Genomic DNA, 21,856 nt, shown 5'->3' on the forward strand with positions numbered 1-21,856 from the left:
GGCGAGGTGCGCGCCTCGCCGCCCCCGCGCCCACGGCTCGCAGCCCGGGCCGCCCCGCGGTCTCTCCGGCGGCAGGGGCGGCGCAGGGCGGCACCTCCGGGTCTGCGCCTCGAGCCGCCGGGCGCCGCGGAGGAGCAAGCCCAGCCCGGAGGGCGCCGGGCCGCCGGCGCGGGGGGTCCCTGCAGAGCCGGGAGGTGGGAGTCGCCGCCGCCGCCCCGACAGCGCGTCCGGCCGCCGAGCGGCGCCGTCTCTGCGGGCGGCACTTGGGGAAACTTTGGTTGCAGCGCCGGCTGCCGGGCGGAGGGCGCCGAGGGCGAGCCCGGGGCCCCGCGGCCGCCCCTGCCGCGCACTGACACTGCGGGGCCCCGGGGCGGAGAGACCCGCGCGGGCCGAGGGGCGCCATCGCGGGACCCCCTCGCGCCTCCCGCAGTCCCCGCGGCTCTCGGCTCGGGCTTTGCGGCGGCTCCGTCACGACCCCGCCGGGATGCGGCTGTCGCCTCCTCCTCGGCCTGACCGCGCCGGGGACAGGATGGGGCGGCCCGTGGCCGCGGGGTGTCCGGGGGGAGCGGGGAGGACCGGCGGGCGCGGGTCGGCGCCGCAGCGGGAGCGGCGCGCGCTCGGCCGCGGGAGCGCGCTGGTCGGAGGGTCCGACCTGGGCGCGTCGCCGCAGGTGCCTCGGGCCGCGGGGCAGCGGGAGGTGCGGGCTCGGGGCCGCGGAGCGGCTTGCAGCCGCTAGCTCGGCAAATGGGAGCCACATAGGGGCAGTCAGCCCGGAACTGGCGCCTCTCGGGGGCGCACAGCCTTGGCACTAGGACCCCGGACCCCCTTCGGGAGAGCCGGGGTCCAGAGGTGCGCCTGCCCCAGGATGGGGTCAATGGCTGCTCCCCAGGGAGGGCCGCGTCCTCCGGGCCGGCGGTGTGGGGACCGCTTCGCAGCGGCTCTGGGCTGACCCTCTGCTCCTGGATGGCGATCGCCTCGGCCTCCAGCTGCCTGCCTTGGCTCAGAGACAGGCGACGAAACGCGCGCCCGGCCCCCACTGGTGCCCTGGCGCTGTCGCCCCAGTCACCTTCCTTTGCCCTTCTCCGACAGCACCTCGGGCTCGCTCCCTCCTACTCAGGAGAAGCTGAGGAAACGAGCTCGGCTCCCGGCTCCCGGAGCCAGCGGCGACTGTGGAGACGCGGCCAGAATCCTCAACTGCTTGGAAATCCATCACCTTGGTTCCCTGAGACTTGGAGGTATAGGTTTGCGTGCGTGTGTGTGTGTGTGTGTTGGGAGGGCGTCTGCTGAAAGGGATGGGGGTCTGGCTGCCCCAGGCCTCAGCCCCAGAGACCTGGGGGACAGCCGAAGTAACTAGAAGACACCGGCCCTTTTTGGGTATGTGTGGGAAACACAGCAAACCTTACCAGCTACTCCTTGCCTTGGGCAGCTTCTAAATATTTCTCACAGGCTGGTGCCAGAGAAGAATACTTTCCCTGGCAAGCCGTTACATTTCTGGGACAATCTCAGGTGCGTCTTTTGTTCTGACTCTGCCCGTTTCCTTGCACCGGGAGGAGACGTGTATTTTGCTTGTGGCAGGCGTTCCAAGTGCAGCTGGCCTGACATCCTGGCCTTGGGCTGCCCACTACAACTCTGGATTTCTTCAAACTTGTTTGGGAAGGGCAGGAGAGCAAACCTCCAGCCCCTGGCCCATTCTAACTGGAGGCTGCACTCTTCTCTGGACCTGTGGGCTCCCTGTACCCCTCTCTAGGCCAAGGCAGTCATCTCTGCCCTTGCTCCTGCAGGAGAGTTGAGCATCAGACCTCCTGGAGGTAATGATGAGACAGCCTGGTGGGAGCCTGAGGCAGGGTTGATAGCCAAATAAGAAGTGGGACTGGAACAAGGAGTGGAGAGCTTGTCACAGATTTTCTCCAAGTGTGCACAGGAAGCACCCCCTATTGAATATCTGGGAGTGGAGCCTGGAATCTTCTTTTTAACCAGCTCTGCGTGTGATTCCTATGAACACAGAAGGTGGGGAACCCATCAGGCACCTTGGCCTCCCACTGTCAGACTCTTCCAGCCCAGAAGACTCACGTTTAGTGATGCATCTTTAGAAACTGACATTTGTTGAATTCCTAAGTGGCAAGTGTATTAGGATCTTTTAAATCCTCACAATCATCTTCTGTAAAGTAGATATTAACCCTAAGATGAGGCTCAGAGGAACGGCTGCCAGAGGCTTGGTAACTTGGAGGAGACACAGCCCCTTTCGTGAGGCACAGCCTGCTGCCTCCTCCGAGCTCGCTCTGGTCCAGCTATGGGCAGCACAGAGAGAGGGCAGCCTGGGACAAGGGCGAAGGGCTGAATTTCGAGCTTGAAATCCATTTGTTAATTTCTGCCCCCTGGCTGCCCTCCCCCACCATGGCCAGACAACTAACTTTATGAGAGGGAGCACACATCCTATTTGTAGGTGAAGCAAGAGGTTCAAAGGAAAACAATATTGCTCTCTCAATAAGAGGAAAACTGCAGTGACTTGGGGAGAAAAAGCCACAGGAAAGGCCAAGCCTGTCGTCTCCAAGGGGGCTTGGAAAGCTCCTCAGCCCGGTGGCACTACCGTGTAACATACCAGACAGATCAGGTACTCAAACAGAACCCTACTGTGGGGAAGCTGGCCATCCAGGAAGCAAGGAGACATGAGAGACAGGGCACAGGAACATTTGATTAAGTCCTGGGGAGCAGGCAAGTAAGAGGAGTGACTTTGGGAGATTTCCCTCACCCTGCCTTCCTCCACCTCTTCCTCTGCACAGAATGCAGCCGACCTGGTAAGGGCTGCAGCCCTTCCGATTCCAGCAGCCCTTGCAGAGCAGGCTGGGTCCTGCAGACACACACACAGGGTGGCCGTGCGTAGGATCCACTCCCGACGCTTTTCAGACTCCTAATCAGTGCTCTATGGGTAACTGAACCAACACTGTAGAAATGGCTTCACAAGGAATTGAAAAACCAGACTCCAAATGGGAGAGATGTGTGAAACAAATTATTGGTATTTATGTAACTCTGAATAGCTTTGATTTCCTTCAGTAGGAACTGACAGCTGGCTGACAGAAAACTCATCCAGGGAGAGAAGAGACATAAGCGGAGGATGAAATTGTGAATAACATCTTCAGGTAACTTTCTATTTCCATTGAGAGTGGGTGTCTGGAGGGGAGAATGTAGTTACGATTTGAATTGCTTCATTTATCGACAGTATTTTTAACAGGGTTCGCAATTCTAAGATCCAGGGCTTTTTACTTCTTTCTCCTGGCTTCCAGTCTCCTGGCAGCAGGGCAGAGAGCTGGGGATTCCACCATCCAGCCTGTAGCTTCTGACCGTATCCCCTGCTTTCAGCTCGCTGCCTCCAAGTTTGGAGCCTTTCTGGTTAATCTGTTCAGAGAATAACTCTTTGTTTTCTTGCCTAGGAGAGTGGCTGTCTACGTGTGGGGGTGGGGAGGGGTAAAGGACCTGGGGGTCCAGTTGTTCTGTTCACAGACACTGAATCATCCTCTCATTTCAGCCCTGTGCCTCATTGCCACTTTCTGTGTCACTTGGGGCCTCCAGGTCCTAGAGGTCATGGGTCCCACGGGTCAGCGGGCTCCCTTGTCGTGGGGGCCGCCTCCCTAGATGCTTACGTTGCGGCCTATGCTGTGCTAAGGCATTTTCCCACACCACCGTCCCCCTCTGTTTCCAAAGCTTGTTTGAAGTTGCTCATCTGGTGATATCTCTCCTCCAGTTTTCTTTATTTTTCAGAATATATATCTTTCTTATTATTTTTTAAATAATTAAACTGTAATTTTAGTGGGATCTTGGAATTAGAGAGAGGCACTAAAAGAGAACAGTAAGTCTGCCATGATGAATGGCAAGTGATGTTAAAAACATTCTAATTTTAAAATAAAAAGCAATTTATCCAGCTGTTTAATAATATCTCATAATAATGCTGAAATTATTGTATGTGGAAAATGCACTTAAAAGATATCATCTTTCCATATTTCACTTATTAGATTCCATTTATGTTTACAAACGTTATTTACAGATCCTAAAAAAAAACAACACTTTAAATATTTTATCTGTTATTTAAATAGCCTGTGGTTTAGAATATGATAGACATAAAAGAAGGCTAAATTCTGAAATAAAAATTTTAAAAAGAAAATTGCAGTGAGTGGGGAGCACCCCAGGAAAGTCTTTCTAGACATTATGTGATTTCATGACCCTGCTCCGGGGGGGAGGGGAATGTGATGATTGTCATTCCCTGGAGGAGGAACCCAAGACTCAGAGAGGCTGAGCGATTTGACCAGGGCACACAGCTACTAATAGGGGAGTTAGCATGGAAATCTGGGTCTGTCTGACCCCCGAACTTTCTCCAGTTTAACTGTTATCCATTTGGAAGGTATAACTGAACTTGGAAATCACTTCTAAGCTGGATTTAAACAAAGGGCCCGCCCGAATGTCAATACAGCATCAGTGCTGGGTGCTCAGTGGGCATGGTTCACACGAGGAAATAGGAAGCGAGAACGTTTCTGAAGGAGGATTATTGGAGGCTAGAGAAGTGTTCTTCATCGCTTACCTCGATGAAGAGTAAATTAGTCAAACTTCAAATATCAGCATTTTTGATGTGTAAATGGATGAGGCAAGATAAAAGAACCAACTGAAAGAGGGTGAAGGCGTCAAGACAAGGGGATTATTCCAATAAAATACTGATGGCAAAACAAGACAGTAAGAAACCAAACCTGTGTGCATGTGGAGAATATAGTTGGCAGCTTCTTTCTCTGACAAATATGATGTTTCAACAACTTCAAAATTGCTCTACTAAATGTGAACAACGTAAAAGTTTATATCAAACAGGGGCTGGCCCCGTGGCCGAGTGGTTAAGTTCGCGTGCTCCGCTGCAGGCGGCCCAGTGTTTCGTTGGTTCGAATCCTGGGCGCGGACATGACACTGCTCATCAAACCACGCTGAGGCAGCGTCCCACATGCCACAACTAGAAGGACCCACAACGAAGAATATACAACTATGTACTGGGGGGCTTTGGGGAGAAAAAGGAAAAAATAAAATCTTTAAAAAAAAAAAAGTTTATATCAAACAAAGAGGAAGCCTTTGTTGTTTTTGCTAGATGGTCTTCCAGTACTCAGGGGAGGGGTCTGCCTTGTCCGCCTGGCAGATGGATTCGCTTGTTGCCGCTACCTGGGGGTCCACTGCCCAGTTTCCCTGAGGCCCCGGAGCCCACAGCACCCCCGTCACAGGACCGCAGTGGGGCCACCACCCCCTCAGGCATCCCAGTTGGCAGTGCATTGCCAGCTCCCCTTCTTCTCCCAAGACCTCTTGACACCAACTTCAGTGACAGACAGTTATGACAGAAAGTGCTCAGGCTTAGCGTTGTGGAGAAAGGCCTTTACATGAGGATGGGTGAAAGGTTTGAAAATCTTTCTGAAAGATTCTTATAAGGCTTCTTTTTTCAAGCAAGATTGGCCCAGATACTAGGCTATATGAAGGTTGAGTATTGAAATCTGCTGTCCTGTAACTTGTTTTCATTTGAGTATGTTTCTTGAATGCTACTTTTGGTCAAAGGTGTTTTTACAAGATTGATACTGTAACTCTTCTTGAATTGTAGTCACTAAGTGGGTCCTGCACTTGATGTTATGTTCCAGCTCATTTCTCTAAGTCTCTTTGCTGTATTAAACCCACTTGTATATGAAAAATGCTAACAGAAGGTTTCTTTCGTGACCAGCATCTCACGAGAGCCCTTGTCAGATGCTTTGCATTCAGAATAGACCTCTGAGTTGGGACCCAAGCCGTCAACAATCCTAAATTCCCAGGTTCCTGAGTTGCAGGTATGTCTGGCTCTGGAATAGCTTTTGTAGAACGTTGCACATGGGACAAAAATCGCGTCCTTCACTTTCGCTGTATTTATGTGTGTGCGTGTTGAGTAGTTGTTCTTTGCTTAACATCTTGAATGATACTAAAGTGAAAACGAATAAGTAGATTCTTTTGAATACTGCCTTTCAGGAGCTTACTAGTTGAAACTCCTTGAAAGTGAGGCACAAATCCTATCGATAATACCACAAAAACAGAATTATGTTGCAAAAAGTAAGACCTTAATAAACTTTAATGAAGTATATCTTACATAAACGCTATGCTCTTTTCTGTACACGTGTTCTATTTGACAATAAATAGGTAACAGCAGTATCATAAGAAGCATATGTGAAATATGTACCATTTAGAGAGGAGTAAAGTGGACGCCCATGTACATACCACCCAGGTTGGGAACCAGAGCAGTCCCTGAACCTGCAAAGCCCCTGTGTGTCCCCCGAATTGCACTCTTCTCCCTACCCCGCCAAGAAGAAACTTTCTCTTGATTTTTGTGTTAATCATTCCCTTTGCTTATTTTTCTTTCCAGTTTCCCACTTGTGTATATTCCTTTAGTAAATTAAATGTTTATTTTTGAAAAACTGGGTACCAAGCACAAAATGAGATGAATAAAAGAAAGGCCAGTATTGCCAATACACGATGAAAGGCCTTGCGAGAAGATCAGTTGAGCAGTCTCTGGATCTTAGTTTGGCTCAGCATCCCTGAGCGTTTACAAGAGCCCCTTCTGGGCAAGGTCGTGAGTGAGGCCTGGGGAATACGGGGCTCACCCTTACAGGGCTTCTGGCAGAGCTGTAGTGTAGACCAGGTACTGGGTATCCAAAGGGCATGGGTATTCGGTCTTTCTTTTCTTGCACTCCCCACAACTTATCCCCAGATCTCAGAGCAGGTCAAAGGCAAACAATTGCGCAGGGCTGAAATGAGTTCTGTTGGCTACCCCAGAAAGCAGGGCATGAAGAAGAGAGCAGAGATGTGGTCAGGACAAAGCAAGTAGATCAAAGAATTGAGGGTAGGCTCACCTGGGCATTTGGTCCTCGCTTAACAAGGTGGTAAAATGGCAGTGTGATCTCAGGGATGATGCCTGTGTACCTCCCTTATCCTGGCATCTCCTCTCACCATCTTCCTGGGGACTTTAGATGCCTCTCCTCTGTAATGATCTCTAGCCTGTGGTATCTCATTTCTTCTTTCCTATTCTACCATTTCATCTTAGTAGACTACATCTGCCAGTAGATTCTTGAGTGTGTATCCCAATTCTTGACTGATGGTTTGGCTAGATGTAGAATTCTAAGCTGGGAATCATTTTTCCTTTAGATCTTTAAAAAAACATTCTTCCATTGTCTTTCACTGTTGCTGTGGATATATCCCAGTCCATTCTAATTCTTGATCCTTTAGTATCTGACTTATCCAGCCCACTCCCCACCTCTTGCCCCCAAGCTTGTAGAATCTTCTCTGTTCTCAGTGTTCTGGAAATTTACAGCCATGTGCCATGGTCAGGGTCTGTCTTCATCCATTGTGCTATGATCTAATTGGTCCTTTCAATTTGGAAAGTCATGTCCCTCAGGTCTAGAAAATTCTCTTGATCTCATTGACCAGCATTTCCTTTCCTGCTCATCTCTCCCCCGACCCCCACTCTTTTCTCTTTCAAGAAATTCTGTTAGTTGGATGTTGGATTTCCTGATCTAGCTCTCTAATTTTCTCATTTTTTTCTCTTCTATTCTTTTTGCTTGACTGTGTTAGAGATTTTATCAATGTTATCCACCCCTTCTATTGAGTTTTGCAGTTTCTATCGTGTTTTTATATTTTGAGAGCTTTGTTTAGTCTCTGAATATTCTTTTTTCATAGACTCTTGTTTTGTGGTTACAACATCTTCTCATCCCTTTGAGGATATAGAGTTTTTGAAATCTTCATTTTCCTAATATTTGTTTTCCCCAAGTTGCTTTTTTCTATTTGTTCTGGTCTCTATCTTTAATGTAAGAGGGTTTTTGGTTTGTTTTTTCTTTGGACTGTTTGCTCATGGTCAAAGGGCTTGGATTAAAAGGCTAATGTGAAGCCTGGAGCACATGGGTGACCTGGAGCACGTGGGTCACCTTGAAGCCTCACTGTCGGATGACCAGGGTGGCATGTTGGGGAATCCCTGTGGTGAGGACTCGGGTATTTTCTTCTAGGTAGGCAGGTCAGCTTCTTGAGAGAGTTGCAGTTTTCTCCTGAAGGATAAAGGTATGGCTGCCAGCCTTCTTGGAGCTGGGGAAGAGGGCTGTGATCCCTCCATTCAGTGATCAGTAAGCATACAATCCATTTCCCCCCCATTTTCTTGTCCTCAGACGTTGCCAGTGACTCCCAGTCCAGAGACTCTGTTTCACCATTTCTGTAGGATAAAGTTCCGGATGTGTCCTCAGCTGGGAGGGGCTCTCCTATCTCCTGGTGGCTTAGATTGGAGGAAAGACCTGAGACAGCGCTTCTCAGACTTTGATGTGCATACAAGTCACCTGGGGATCTGGTTAAAATGTAGGCTTTCGTTCAGTAGGTCTGGGGTGGAGCCTGAGATGCTGCAAGCCTGAGAGGCTTCAGGTAATGCCGCTGCGGCTGCTGCTGGTCCGAGGTGGGATCACACTTCGAGCAGCGAGGACCTAGGGATCGAACTGCTTCTCTAACAGCTTCTCACCTAGTCCTTATTTTAGCTGTCCCCTCCACCCCCAGTTCTAGAGCTTCCTGCTGCTGCCTCTTTCGAGGATTCTGTGGTGGACATGGACTTAGTTCTCAGCTTTACCACCAATGACTCGAGGCACAGCCTTTTCAGGCTGCTGGAGTCAGTTACCACCGGCCTGTCTGCTTTCTGGCTTCCAAAATGTTGCTGTCATCTTCTCTCCTTTTCCTGCTACCTTTGTGAGTTTATGTCTTTTTAAAAATTCTTTAGTTTTAGGGGGTTTCAAGAAGGGGCAAAATTAGATGCGTTTATTCTGCCATAGTCACCCTAACTATAACCACCTGCTAAAATATTTTCCTAAAGTTTGGTTATATTAGCATAAATAGAGCCTGATTTATGATAAAGAACTGCTATTTTAAGCCTCTAGGTCATTGCACAAGGAATGTGCTCTACTTCTCTCTTCCTCCTTTGTCTGCCTGCCAAACTCACGTGGTCTTCAAGACCCAGTTCAAATGCCTGGCCTCCGTGAAGCCCCCTTCAGTCCCCAAGTCATTAAAGCCTGAATGTTCTCCTAACTCCAGCTGCTTATCCAGCATCTCCTCCAACAGCTGTCAGCTCCCCGGGGCTCAGGCTCCTGCCTTTGTGGCTCAGGGACCCGCACATGTGAGGAGCTCACAGCTGTTTAACAACTGAATTAATTTCTGCCTGCATGTCTGTCTGTTCCCTTTTTCTTTACTTTCTTTCTGCTCACTTCGTCTCCTCTTCTGTCTGTCTGTCAAGAGGTCGTTATATTTATTATCTATTCTATTATCCAATAGAAATTCATGTCCCATATTCTTAATTTTAAAAGTTAATGAGTAGAATAAATACTATTTCTCAATTTCTGAAAACTACCTAGTTATATGTAATAGATTTCTCCACTGGGTTTTTCTCCCCAGCTCTACGGACTGTTAAAAGACAAACATTTCCTCAGCTCCAGATAAAGATATAATTCTTATCAACTAATGGAAGTATCTGTTGAAGGAGTTTGAATCTGAATTATTTAGATAAATTAAACAAATAATTTTCAGTTTTAGTGATAAAAAATAAAATGTTTATAGAGTCTACATGTCTTCATTCACGTTTCTAGCCTAGAAAATGCCTTTTTCAGAGCCACCGTACTGCTGTCAAAATTTAACCCAACAGTGTGTTGCTGACGCCATAATCTAGTCAGCATATGATTTGAATGATGGAATCAAGAAAAGTGCAGAATCACGTGCTCACCATTCCTATCTCAGTGTGAACTCCAGACTGTGTCAGTTATGTTAACGTCTAGTAGTCCAAATAATTTTTCATTCTTTAAAAGAAACATAGCTCCTCAAATTGAAAATCTAGATATTAGTTGCATTATTTAACTGAAGAGCTTGTTTGAGTAATTTAATACTAGGACGTTTTTACGTTAAGCTACCATAAACACACTATATTTTAATTGATTCTGTTGTTACACAGAATTTTGGCTCTTTTGCTTAAATTTGCATTTTAGTGTTATTTAAAAAATATTTTTCACAAGTAGAAAATAAGTGTGTTATTGTTTAATTAATGTCAGATTTAGGGAAGTACTGGGTTTGTGTTATATCAAATTTGATGAAGATTTTGAAAGTAAATTTTGGTTTGTATTCTCTAAGCATTGTTACCATTCTAAAATTTTTTATTTCACAATTCACTATTTTGCTCTGTATTTACTAATTGTGTAATCTCATTTATGTCCTCTTTCTCTATACATATTTCAGCAATTGTGACTAATAACATGAATATAACTTGGGGCATTGATTCTGGCTAATCTTGTGGTCTTCATCTTCTTGGATACCCAGGTATTGATTGCTGATTTTTGAAGATGGATGAAGGTGTAGAATTGTCAAGTGATGGAAATTCCCTGATCAAAGCCGTGCATCAGAGCCGGCTTCGCCTCACAAGACTCTTGCTGGAAGGCGGCGCCTACATCAACGAGAGCAATGACCGCGGGGAAACACCCCTAATGATCGCTTGTAAGACCAAACACGTTGATCCCCAGGGTGTCAGTAAAGCCAAAATGGTTAAATACCTGTTAGAAAACAATGCTGATCCGAACATACAGGACAAGTCTGGGAAAACTGCTCTGATGCACGCTTGCTTAGAAAAAGCCGGTCCTGAAGTTGTGTCTCTGCTCGTGAAGAGTGGGGCTGACCTCAGCTTGCAAGACCATTCTAGTTCCTCGGCCCTCGTTTATGCTATAAATTCAGAAGATAGAGAGACCCTGAAAGTTCTGCTTAGTGCTTGCAGGGCAAAAGGGAAAGAGGTCATTATCATAACAACAGCAAAATCGCCTTCTGGCAGGCACACGACCAGACAGTACTTAAACATGCCTCCTGCGGATACAGACAGGAGTCCTGCACCAGCCACCTGCGCCACTCCTTCAGAAAAAGACATCAAAACTGCCTCGTCGCCACTTTCACCTTCTCCTGAAACTGAAACGACACTTTTTGGCTTTAAAGACCTGGAGCCCTCAGGAAGCAGTGATGATGCACTGGACCCAGGCTCCCCTGTGAGGAAGCCTGCCATGGCTCCTAATGGGCCCAAGCTACCCCAGGCTCCACCCTGGATCAAGAGTCCCCCCTCATTACTGCACCAGCACAGAGTGGCCTCTTTGCAAGAGGAACTCCAGGATATCACTCCAGAGGAAGAATTATCCTACAAAACCAATGGGCTGGCACTTTCCAAGCGATTCATCACTAGGCACGAAAGCATTGATATAAAAGACACTGCACATTTGCTAAGAGCCTTTGATCGGGCCAGCTCAAGGAAGATGTCACATGATGAGATAAATTACCAATCCCTTTTTTCAGAAGGAAATCAGCAATGCATTGAAATCCCTGTTGACCAGGACCCAGACTCTAACCAGACAATATTTGCTTCCACCCTAAGAAGTATAGTTCATAAAAGAAACTCAGGGGCAAATCACTACAGCTCTGATTCCCAGCTCTCCTCTGGCCTAACCCCTGCAACCTTAGAAGACGGCAAAGCATTTACAGGAAAGAAAAAGATCCTCTCCCCATCTTCTTCCTTGTTGTCAGGGTCCAAGGAATTGTTGGAGAATATTCCCCCCGGTCCCCTGAGCAGGAGAAATCACGCAATTTTAGAAAGGCGTGGTTCTGGAGCTTTCCCTTTAGATCACAGCATTCCCGGAACCAGACCAGGATTTCTGCCCCCCTTAAATGTGAATCCGCACCCTCCCGTCTCGGATATCAACGTCAGCAACAAGATTTCCAGCCTTCTTTCTTGTGGCCAAAAAGTGCTTATGCCAACAGTTCCTATTTTCCCTAAAGAATTCAAAAGTAAAAAAATGTTGTTAAGGAGACAGTCATTGCAAACAGAACAAATTAAGCAATTAGTAAACTTTTAAGAGCTGGCTAGAAGACACATTTTGTTAAATGTCTACATCAGAAATAGAGAACTAGAGAAGAAATCTCAAATGTTCATTCTTTGAAGTCTTGTAATCAGTTAGTCTGTAATGGTTGGGGGGGATCAAAATGTACTGTGTATCATAGTAAGTACTGTGAACACCCAAATAACATATAGTTTCTGCTGAGGAAATTCTCTCAAACAAAATTAAAGCTATTTTTCTCAAAACCTCCAATATTGAACAACCTTCATGTGGTCAAAGTTTTTAACGTAAACAAAAATCAGCAAAGAAAGAGATAACTTAAAAAAAAATTTCAGATTTGCCAAATATTTTATTAGGAAACGTTGCATTCAAGTCAATAAGTTTTTTTAAATATTTCAATAAATAAGATTCTAATTTTCCATGATGTGAAAACCATAAAAGAAAATATTGACAGCTATAAAATGTTCTATGATCAATAAGCCTAAGCTACAAAGAAACAATGAACTAATTCTTAAACAATGTTGACTGCAGGTAGGTAAAAATGTAGTTAAAATTTTAAAAGGTCAACCACTATTATAGACTGAGCGGCTCATGCTCGTGTTGTCGGCTTCGTCAATGTCACATGGTGGCTCAGTTTCACAAGCTCGTGCTAGTCTAGGCCAAGTGTTTGTGTGCTATCTTTTGCTTTATTTTGTTTTTCAGACAAACTTTGCCATAATGTTATCTTAGGGAATTCTTACTTCTCCATATCTTTTAATTCCTGGTATTATTTTTTGAAGCCTATCCATAGGTTCCCAATAACGAGATAATATCAAAGTGAAAAAGCAATCCTCTTTACTTATATCAAATTATTCTTGTCTTTCTAAGAACAACTTAAAAAAAGAGCTTGGGATTTATCACAAGTATAACCTAAATACTTGCTTTGTTTTAAAAGAGGAAAAATTGATTGTTAGATTATCTTAGGTTAGCTAAAATTAAGAAAGCCAGTAGAAGCTTAAATAGAAAATGTACTAAATATTTGATCAATATTAAACAGTATCTTTTTATTTCTGATATATTGTTATTAGACATTTAAATAATAAGGATATGTAAGGATAATTTCCTTAGTGTGACATTCCAATCATCTAGTATATTAGGACCTGTGAATAACTTCTAACAAAATAAATGAATACCATGCTACTGTCATAAAATATTATAAAATGACTAAATTATCTATATGATTTCAAAATGTCATGTTTATATAAAGAGTCCTCATTTCAATCTAGCAGCCTTACAACAAAGAATAGATCAAACTATACAAAACCTGAGTGTGTGAATTTGATGATCGTCATATACAGCTTGATTTCTTTGCCTTCGTCAGTGGAGGCGCTCCGAACAGTTGGCATGATGCTTTTCCTGGCAATTGGATATGAGCAAGTTGTGATGTACATAGTAAATTATTTAATTTCTTGTGGCTTTTGTTTGAAAAATAATTGGAGGTTCTCCATTTAATGTTTTGAAGAATATCAATATTAATTATATTAGAAATATTTTTTGATTCAGAATTTAGAATTGTACATAATGTTTATAGGTAGCTAAACCCTCTTTTGAAAGTTTTAATATTGAGAAAAGTTCTTGGCTTTAAAAGCTGTAAGGATAGAGTTTGGAAGACTATGTAAATAGATTAGTTCCTAAAATGGTATCAATAAAGATTTAAAATGTCATTTTGATTATGACTGATTTCTATTTATCTCAAATACTAATGGTAAATATTTCAACATAATCTCAAGAGAAATTGTGCCCCATATGTTTACTTTGAGTAAATAGAAAACAAAGAAAGAATAACTTTTGTTGCTATTCTCATCCCAACATGAAAACAAAATTTACTAGGATTAAAACTTTCTTGGCCATATTTGGAAGAATTTTTAGCCTTCTAGCAATCCTAAGTACAATTTAGGAGCTGAGATTGTCTGAGCCTGATTGTAAAGCCATCCTATGGGATTTTCACTCCATTAAGTGGAATATGTCACTGGGATCCCAATGGTAAGTCACAGATATTTGCATCAGGAATTGGATGTGTGTTTGTGTGTGTGTGTGTGTGTAGTGTATTTAGACTTTAACATAACATAAACGTATGAAAGGTATGATGACACTTCATTCATTAGTTTGAGAGGTGCCATTTTTAGTTACTCCTGGCTGGCATTTCCACAATACAGCCGATACTATTTCATGGCAAGGGTAATTTTGTGGAGGACACAGCAACCACAGTTACTGAGACAAGTGTCACCAGTGCCCAGCCAAGCAGCGCCCAGGGAAGGTGGTAACACCTGCCCGGCATGTTCTTTGGTGGAGGCGCACCCATCAGGCGTCCAGTACCTGAACCTTTTAAAAACTCAAATGATAAAACTAACTACTCTTATTCTGATTAAATACTCACCATGTAGCCTTCTAATAATTTGACTCCCATATAGCTTACTTAAAGGAAAGAACAAACTTGTCAGGGTGAGGGGAATTGTATTAATCCTGTTTTTTATTTATTGTATTTTGCTGATGCTTTGGTGTATTGGGGTCTTGCTGACACCGGAGGGACTGCCCCTCCCAGGTTAGCTAATTCCCAGAGATAGAAAATAGCTTGCCTGGGAATACATCTTTCATAGGCAGACCAACCAATCCAGAACCCAAACTCCAACCACCTCCTCTATGGGGCTCTCACATTTAGGGCCACTACCTGCCTGCTCTCATCACCCCAGGGGAGGTACCAGACAACTAGAGACAGCCTCTACACCTAGACCCACTGAAATTGTTCAAACCAGCCAATCCTAAGCCTGCTTACCCTGCCTTGCTCGTGCATTTCCATAGAAGCTATAATATAGGCTCCTGCCCCTGTTTTTCCCTCACTCCCTCTGCCTCCAGACTGATGCTGGTGCTTCCCTGAGTGGCCCTGTGTGGTGTGACAGGTCCTCTTCCTCTTGGGAACTGTGAGTAACACACTATATTCTCAATGGCAGTTGTCTCCTGATCTGTTGGCTTCACCACACCTGAATAATGATAAAGCCTACATTTTAAAACAAGAAGGCAAAGTCCAATTGGAAGTCATAATTCTTAATAAGTCAATAGTTGAGTTTCTGGAGCCTTGTTTAATGCCAGTATTCCTTAGATCCCATTTCCAAGTCTCCACGAGAAGAGGGCCAAATCATGGACCGTGGTAAATTCACGAGATTTCCTGGAGCTGCCCACTGGCCTTTTCAAGGTGACATCCTGTCTCTTCGTGCACGTTTGTTGAACGTCTACAATTCTTAAAGAGAAGGCCAGGAAAGGAAAAACTGGGGAGAATAACTAATACAACGATAACTACAAAAACAATTTAAAAGAATCTGAATTAGCTGGAACATTGTCTCAAAACCAATAACTTGAGGCTTAGCAAGTAGCTTGCAGGTTGGTTTTGAAAACCAATTGCATAAGATTAGAATGATCAATAATTTATGTGGAAAAACATCTGACAGTTTTAGTTAAATACTAGCCTGATACAATCCAAGCTTGTCAGGACTGCTAACAGGGCTAAGACTGATTTATTAAAAGATTAATGAGTTTCTACTACTGAATCTTAGCACTGGTGGGTCAAATCTGAAATAGTGTTTTTAATTCGAGATACCACATCTTAAAGTATACACATAAGAAAATGAAAAAGATGACAAAGAGTCTGGGAAAAAATTTTAAAATAGAAAGGATTGGTGGTGTTTAGCATGGAGATAAAAAGACAATTGAGATTAGACGGCTGACCTTGAATATAAAAGGACTGATGCACTGACTTAGTCTAGAACTCTCCAAATTAAGATAAACTAAGACCAGAAAATTGAAGTTACAGAAATATTTCAACCCTTTTAGCTACTAGAGCTGTCTGTCTATGGAAAACTCTGTCCTAAGAAGACGTGAACCATCATTTTTGGAACTAGGCAGAGGGTAGGTGTTGATCAGAGATTTAACGAAAGTAGTTCTTTTTATTGAACAATCTTTAAAGTCTTTTCAACTAGAAGGTTCTTTCAGACAGTTTTTACTTATTAACAATTCTAGATTCAGTGGGAAAAGTTGGACACTAATGATTGAAATGACGTTTTGGAATTTCAATCATCCATATGACTTCTTAGCTTTCTTTTCACATTCATTAAGTATTGGTTATAGTGGCAAAAATTTAAATTTTGATTGCCAGGCAAAACATTTCAAAAAGGATCCTCTTGTCAACTTCAAAAAGAAAAAAAAAAAAAGCTATCTGATCCCTGCAACCTTGAGTCCTATTAATATGCAGAATTTGACATCCAAGGGAAGAACACTTCCACCAAGGGATGGAATCATAGTTCCACTGAAGTGGAAACTGGGATAACCACTCCAGGTCATTCCAGGTCATTCCTTCTTGGGGGAAAAAGGGGTCATGCTGTTGGTTGGACTGACTGTCAGAACTACAAATAGGAAGTAGAAGGAATATGGGTGGAATCTGAGTAACTCACTGGGGTAGCCCCTTATCATAGCCAGTGGTAAATGTAGGTTATTACAATCTCACACAGGCAGGACCATCAAGGCCTCAGCACCCTCAAGAATGAAGGGTTGGCATATACCACAAGGTAGTTTCTTGGCTCTCTGTTTCTGACCACAGCTATTGGAAGGGGCAGTCTAAATTACCATACAACCCTATTGGTTTTCTTCCCCTCAATGGTAGAGCGGACCAAGGATGGACAAATGACCCAAGGGAACAAAACCACAAATTGGGATGAGCCAATGGGGCTTTCTCTCAGCAATCTGAATTTGCTTAGTGGAGCACTGGAGTCCATGACCTCCCCCTGCTGAGGATCCTGTCTCAGTTCTTCCCCTTCCTGCTGCCCAGGTGTTCAGCTTTTCCCTAAATTTTGTGGATATGTCTCCTTATGATAACCTCCTCCCCGGCCTCCTTTATTTGAGATAATTGAACAGGATTCTATTATTGCATCCAAAATGTTTCTGATGAAAACAGTGCCTAAAGCAATATCAGTTGGATCAAAATGGAATATGTGGTCCCGAGATAAGATAATTATTAACAGAACAAGGACTGCATGGCACAGAGAGTTCCAACTCATCAGGGCAGCTTTGGCACATAGTGGGTGCCAATCAGGGGACAGAGTCTTCATCAGTGACACCATCACGGTCACAGAGGCTCTTTAGAACACTGCCTGGCATATAGTATGCACTCCAAAAGTTTACTGCTGCTTATCATCACTGTAAGTGTGAGGATAAAGAATTTTGGAAAATGCAAAAGCATTAATTTATTTGATATATTAGTAAAATGATGGTTGTAATTATACTCTCTCCCCTGCAAAGTTCCAAATGGGTCATTCATTTTATACATCCTTTTTAACTCAAAAACAACATAAATATAGTTTCTTACTGTTTGAGTTTTTTAAAATGACTTGCATGTATTTTTTTCAATTTAAAACCTAATGGGGGAGGTGGGGGCGACTCCATGACCTAGTGGTTAAGTTTGATGCGCTCTGCTTTGGCACCCAGGTTTGTGGGTTTGTATCCCAGGCACAGACCTACACCACTTGTCAGCCATGCTGTGGTGAAGATATATAAAATAGAGGAATAAAATATATATATTACGTATAAAATAGAGGAAGATTGGCAACAGATGTTAGCTCAGGGCTAATCTTCCTCAGGAAAAAAAAATTAATAGAACTATTTTTCAAGAATTTATATTTAGACACAAAATGCATTTAAATGTGCTACACACATTTTTATAGCTTAAAGAAACAATGCTTTGAATTCAAAATGATTAAAGCAGAAATAGCATTAGCCTTTTTATCCATATGTGCTGAACACCTAAAACGCCTTGAGACAGAGGCTTTCAAAGCTTTTAGTCTGAGGGACTCTTTATACTCTTAAAAATTGAGGACCCCCATGGGGCTGGCCCCGTGGCCGAGTGGTTAAGTTCGCGCGCTCCACTGCAGGCGGCCCAGTGTTTCGTTAGTTCGAATCCTGGGCGTGGACATGGCACTGCTCATCAGACCACGCTGAGGCAGCGTCCCACATGCCACAACTAGAAGAACCCACAACAAAGAATACACAACTACGTACCGGGGGGCTTTGGGGAGAAAAAGGAAAAAATAAAATCTTTAAAAAAAAAAAAAATTGAGGACCCCAAAGGTTTTTTTTTAAATCTAGGTTATGGGTATCAATGTTTAGTACATTAAAAATTAAAACTGGGAAATTTCTAAAATGTTAATTCTTTGAAAAGAACAATAAACCCATTACATGTTAGCATAAATATTTTATGAAAAAATAACTACATTTTCCAAAATACATTTGGTGAGAAGAGTGGCACTGTTTTGTTTTGCAAATCTCTTTTTTGCCTTAATAGAAAACAGCTGGATTCTCCTCTGTGTTTCTGCTTTCAGTCTGTTTTAATATGTTGTTTTAGTTGAAGCGTATGAAGAAAATATGGCTTCATACAGATATGTAATTGGAAAAGAAGAAATAATTTAATAGACTTTTCAGATAATGGTGGATGGTCTTCGATACTGGACCCAAACTTAGTAAATGGTAGTTTCTTAAAAGATGGTTGTAATGTGGGGCTGGCCCCGTGGCCGAGTGGTTAAGTTCGCGCGCTCCGCTGCAGGCGGCCCAGTGTTTCGTTGGTTCGAATCCTGGGCGCGGACATGGCACTGCTCATCAAACCACGCTGAGGCAGCGTCCCACATGCCACAACTAGAAGAACCCACAACGAAGAATATACAACTATGTACCGGGGGGCTTTGGGGAGAAAAAGGAAATAATAAAATCTTTAAAAAAAAAAAAAAAAAAAAAAAGATGGTTGTAATGTGGAATCTGAAACCACATCAGTGAACGTCCATATTCTGTTCCACCAGATTTCATTGTTCTGTCTTGCACTTTGAATGGGTTCTTCGGCCGTGCAAGATTTTATAACATCATGCACTACTCATTTGGAAAATACTGATTCCTTGAGTTATGCAGATCTTCTAAATGTTGAAACATTTCATTGTATATAACATAAAAAACATTTATTACTATTACCACTGATATCAGAGAAAAGTCTTTAAGTATGAGGAATTGTCAAGCTCACAATGATGGATTCAAGTTTATCTAAATTCTAATTGTTCATTTAAAAGGTCAGGTTTTATCACTGGCAACAGATACTGTCAGTTGTTTTCCTTGAAGCGACAAACTTGCTTTGTTCATTTTTCAGAAAATATCTGCCAAATACCCAAGACTGAGTAACTTTGTCTGTCAGTTGTTCTTTCAAGTAAATATTTTTTCCATGAAAACAATGGCTAGTTCAGTTTGCAACAAGTGCTTTTCTTTAAGACAAGCACTGAACAGTATACAGAATTGTTCTGTGTTTACCTCCCATTCCATCCATGGAATATTAAAAAGGTGTGTACTCAAGATCAAGATTTACTAAAACTAATAATGTTTGCAGAATCAATGATTTTGTCTTTTTTCTTCCTTTTTAATGTGAGTGTGTGGCAGTGAAGAATATGATTGCTACTTGATGCCATGAACTTGATTCATACTAAAGCATCAAAAATTTAACCTACCATTGTTTTCCCACCATCAGGGCAATGTCAACACAGTGAGACAGGCAAATACTGTTATTTGTGAAATAATTTCATGAATGGTTTTGACCTCATAGATCTCCTAAAAGTGTCTTGGGAACTGAGGGGTTTGCAGGCCACACCGTAAGAACAACTGGCGTAAGAGAATTACTGAGGTGCTGCGTCATCATCCATCCGTCCATCCATCTGTTAAGGGCCTATTCTGACCAGGCATCATTGAAAATGGATAGTTTCATTTCCCAAAACAGCACAGTTGAGGGCAAAATACAAGCCTGTAAAATAATTATAGTCTAGCAGAGGATGTGCATCAGGAGAAGCCACAGGTCTGCCTGGGGAAGTCACGAAAGGCTCCTTAAAGGAACCTTGGTTTAGGGGCCGGGCTCAACAGGCTCTGTGAAGAGGTCACGCCCTTCCGCGTTGCAGTTGTTTGATTAGCTCTTGAATTCACAAAATAGCAACAGACTCTCACAGCCAATATTTCAATTAACGTTTTTGAACTCTTATTACATTCTTTCACCCCAAGGAAGAAATAAAGGAGAAAGGGGCAATGACCAGCCTTAACAAAGATTCTATGGCAGCAACCAAACCCAGAAAAGCTCAGCCGCTAGATTTAGTCAGGCTGGTCCCTCCTGCGAGCAGAAACATGGAAATGAAAGCCACTGAGAGGCCAGGAGGCTGGGGAGCCCCTTTCAAGCCCTGCCTGCTGTCTCTCCACTCTGAGTTGTTTAAACTTAGGAAATAATGTAAAATATTAGTAAAGTAGCAATTACTTGGGGAGAGTTCTTTAAGAGACTGGCAGAATAAAATAAGGAAGCACCCTCTCTAAAGCTCGAGAGGGAGGGGAGTTCAGGGACAGGCAGACGGGGTTTTCATTTTTCTTTCCAAGTTGGTATAAAGTAGCAATATCAACAAATCACTGAGAAATATAGCCACACCTGGCCCCTGTCCTATCCTGTTTGGGTCAGTGGCACCACCTGCTACTCAAGCCAAAAATACAAATGCCGGACTCTTCCCTCTCCCCCGTATGCCCCATTCACTAGTTTAAAACCTCTGGCGAGTTCTTCCTTCTTAACCTGTCCTCTGTCTCTTGAGCCTTTCCATTCCCTTTGCTACCACTTTAATCAGGGCTTCCTCTCCTTTCACTTCACGAATGCCAAGTCTCCTCCTCATGCCACTGTCATCACCTTTCTAACACTCAAAACTGATAATAACACTTCCCTGTGTAAAATGCGATGGCTCCCACCGCCTAAGAGAAAAGCTTGTACTCAGCTCAGAAGATGAATCCGGCCCCAGCCTGATGTCCAGCCTCATAGTACGGGGCCTCTACTGACCGTTCTGAGCAGGTCAGATCCGACTCTTTCCCACTTTGCTGGCGTGCCTTTGCTCGATGGACTCTTACTCATCGTTCCAGACACATCTTACGTGTTTCCTCTCAATTATTAACAGACTGCCATCTGTCACCACCACCTGGGGTATACTAGCTCCATCACAGGAGTTATACCCAAATCACTGTTTACAGGTCTCTCTCCCCCACCAGACCGTAAGATCCTTAGGGCAGGAATCATTTCTGAGTTACCTGCACAGCCTCAGCACATCGGGCATGGAGTAGGTGCCTGCCCCATATCCTCCCCCCAGGGTTCCTACTGAGCCCTGAAGTCCTCTCATGTCTCCCTCATGAAAGACACAAGTGCCTGGACAAATTATAGACCCTGGACCAAAAAGACGGTGGGTGCAGAGGAGAGACAAGCAATCTCAGTGAAGACTGAGTGACACTGAAGCAGAAACGAGGACAAAGACCTGAGCTCTGTGCTGGGGTCCCAAGAGCTCCTGGACCCCGCCCCGCTTCTTCCCAGCCCTGGTTATTAGCTTATCATTAGACTCCCATTTTCTAGATCAAGAAGTTCCTGATCACTACTACCCTCTTCTTTCCTTGTAACCCTCCACTATTTTCCTCGCGCTGACTCACGAATTCACGATTATCAGCCGGCTGTAGGCTCCTGCCAGGTAGGCTCACACCGTAAATTCCCACGTGAGAGAACTAGCATTTTTCTATATATTCACCAGGTACTTAATCTTTTTAATGACAAGGAAAAAATCCAAGACCCTAGCTCCAACAAACAAGCAAATAAACAAACCATTCTGAATAACTTTTAACAATTTCCCACTGGATAAATGAGGATATATCTGGCCAATTAGCAACTACATCATTCCTACAGGGCCATAAGCTACCGTACTTTGTAAAGCTCTGATTTTTTTTTAACAATTGGACTTGTACCAAAGTCTCTTCTAGGGCTAGGATTGCTCTGCCAGGCCAGATGCTATGCACCTCAACACCAAAGTGTTAGGCCTGAGAACCTGGATGGA

The 21,856-nt window shown here is 43.9% G+C and overlaps 1 protein-coding gene across 2 annotated transcripts; it reads left to right on the forward strand.

Moving 5' to 3' along the window:
• The first annotated feature begins 51 nt into the window (after positions 1 to 51).
• Positions 52 to 15,690, forward strand: ANKRD34B (ankyrin repeat domain 34B). Of its 2 annotated transcripts, none has more exons than XM_046665518.1 (5): positions 52 to 194; positions 1,090 to 1,235; positions 3,052 to 3,137; positions 5,732 to 5,834; positions 10,363 to 15,690. In XM_046665518.1, exon 5 carries the CDS (start codon positions 10,386 to 10,388, stop codon positions 11,928 to 11,930), a length of 1,545 nt encoding a protein of 514 aa, XP_046521474.1. In that variant the 5' UTR covers positions 52 to 194; positions 1,090 to 1,235; positions 3,052 to 3,137; positions 5,732 to 5,834; positions 10,363 to 10,385; the 3' UTR covers positions 11,931 to 15,690. The 2 variants fall into 2 exon arrangements, with proteins under 2 accessions (XP_046521474.1, XP_046521473.1); XM_046665517.1 differs by having other exon boundaries at positions 3,055 to 3,137.
• The last annotated feature ends 6,166 nt before the right edge of the window (positions 15,691 to 21,856 follow it).

The sequence above is a fragment of the Equus quagga genome, chromosome 7 (genome assembly GCF_021613505.1).
Source record: "Equus quagga isolate Etosha38 chromosome 7, UCLA_HA_Equagga_1.0, whole genome shotgun sequence".
In the NCBI taxonomy this organism is placed as follows: domain Eukaryota; kingdom Metazoa; phylum Chordata; class Mammalia; order Perissodactyla; family Equidae; genus Equus; species Equus quagga.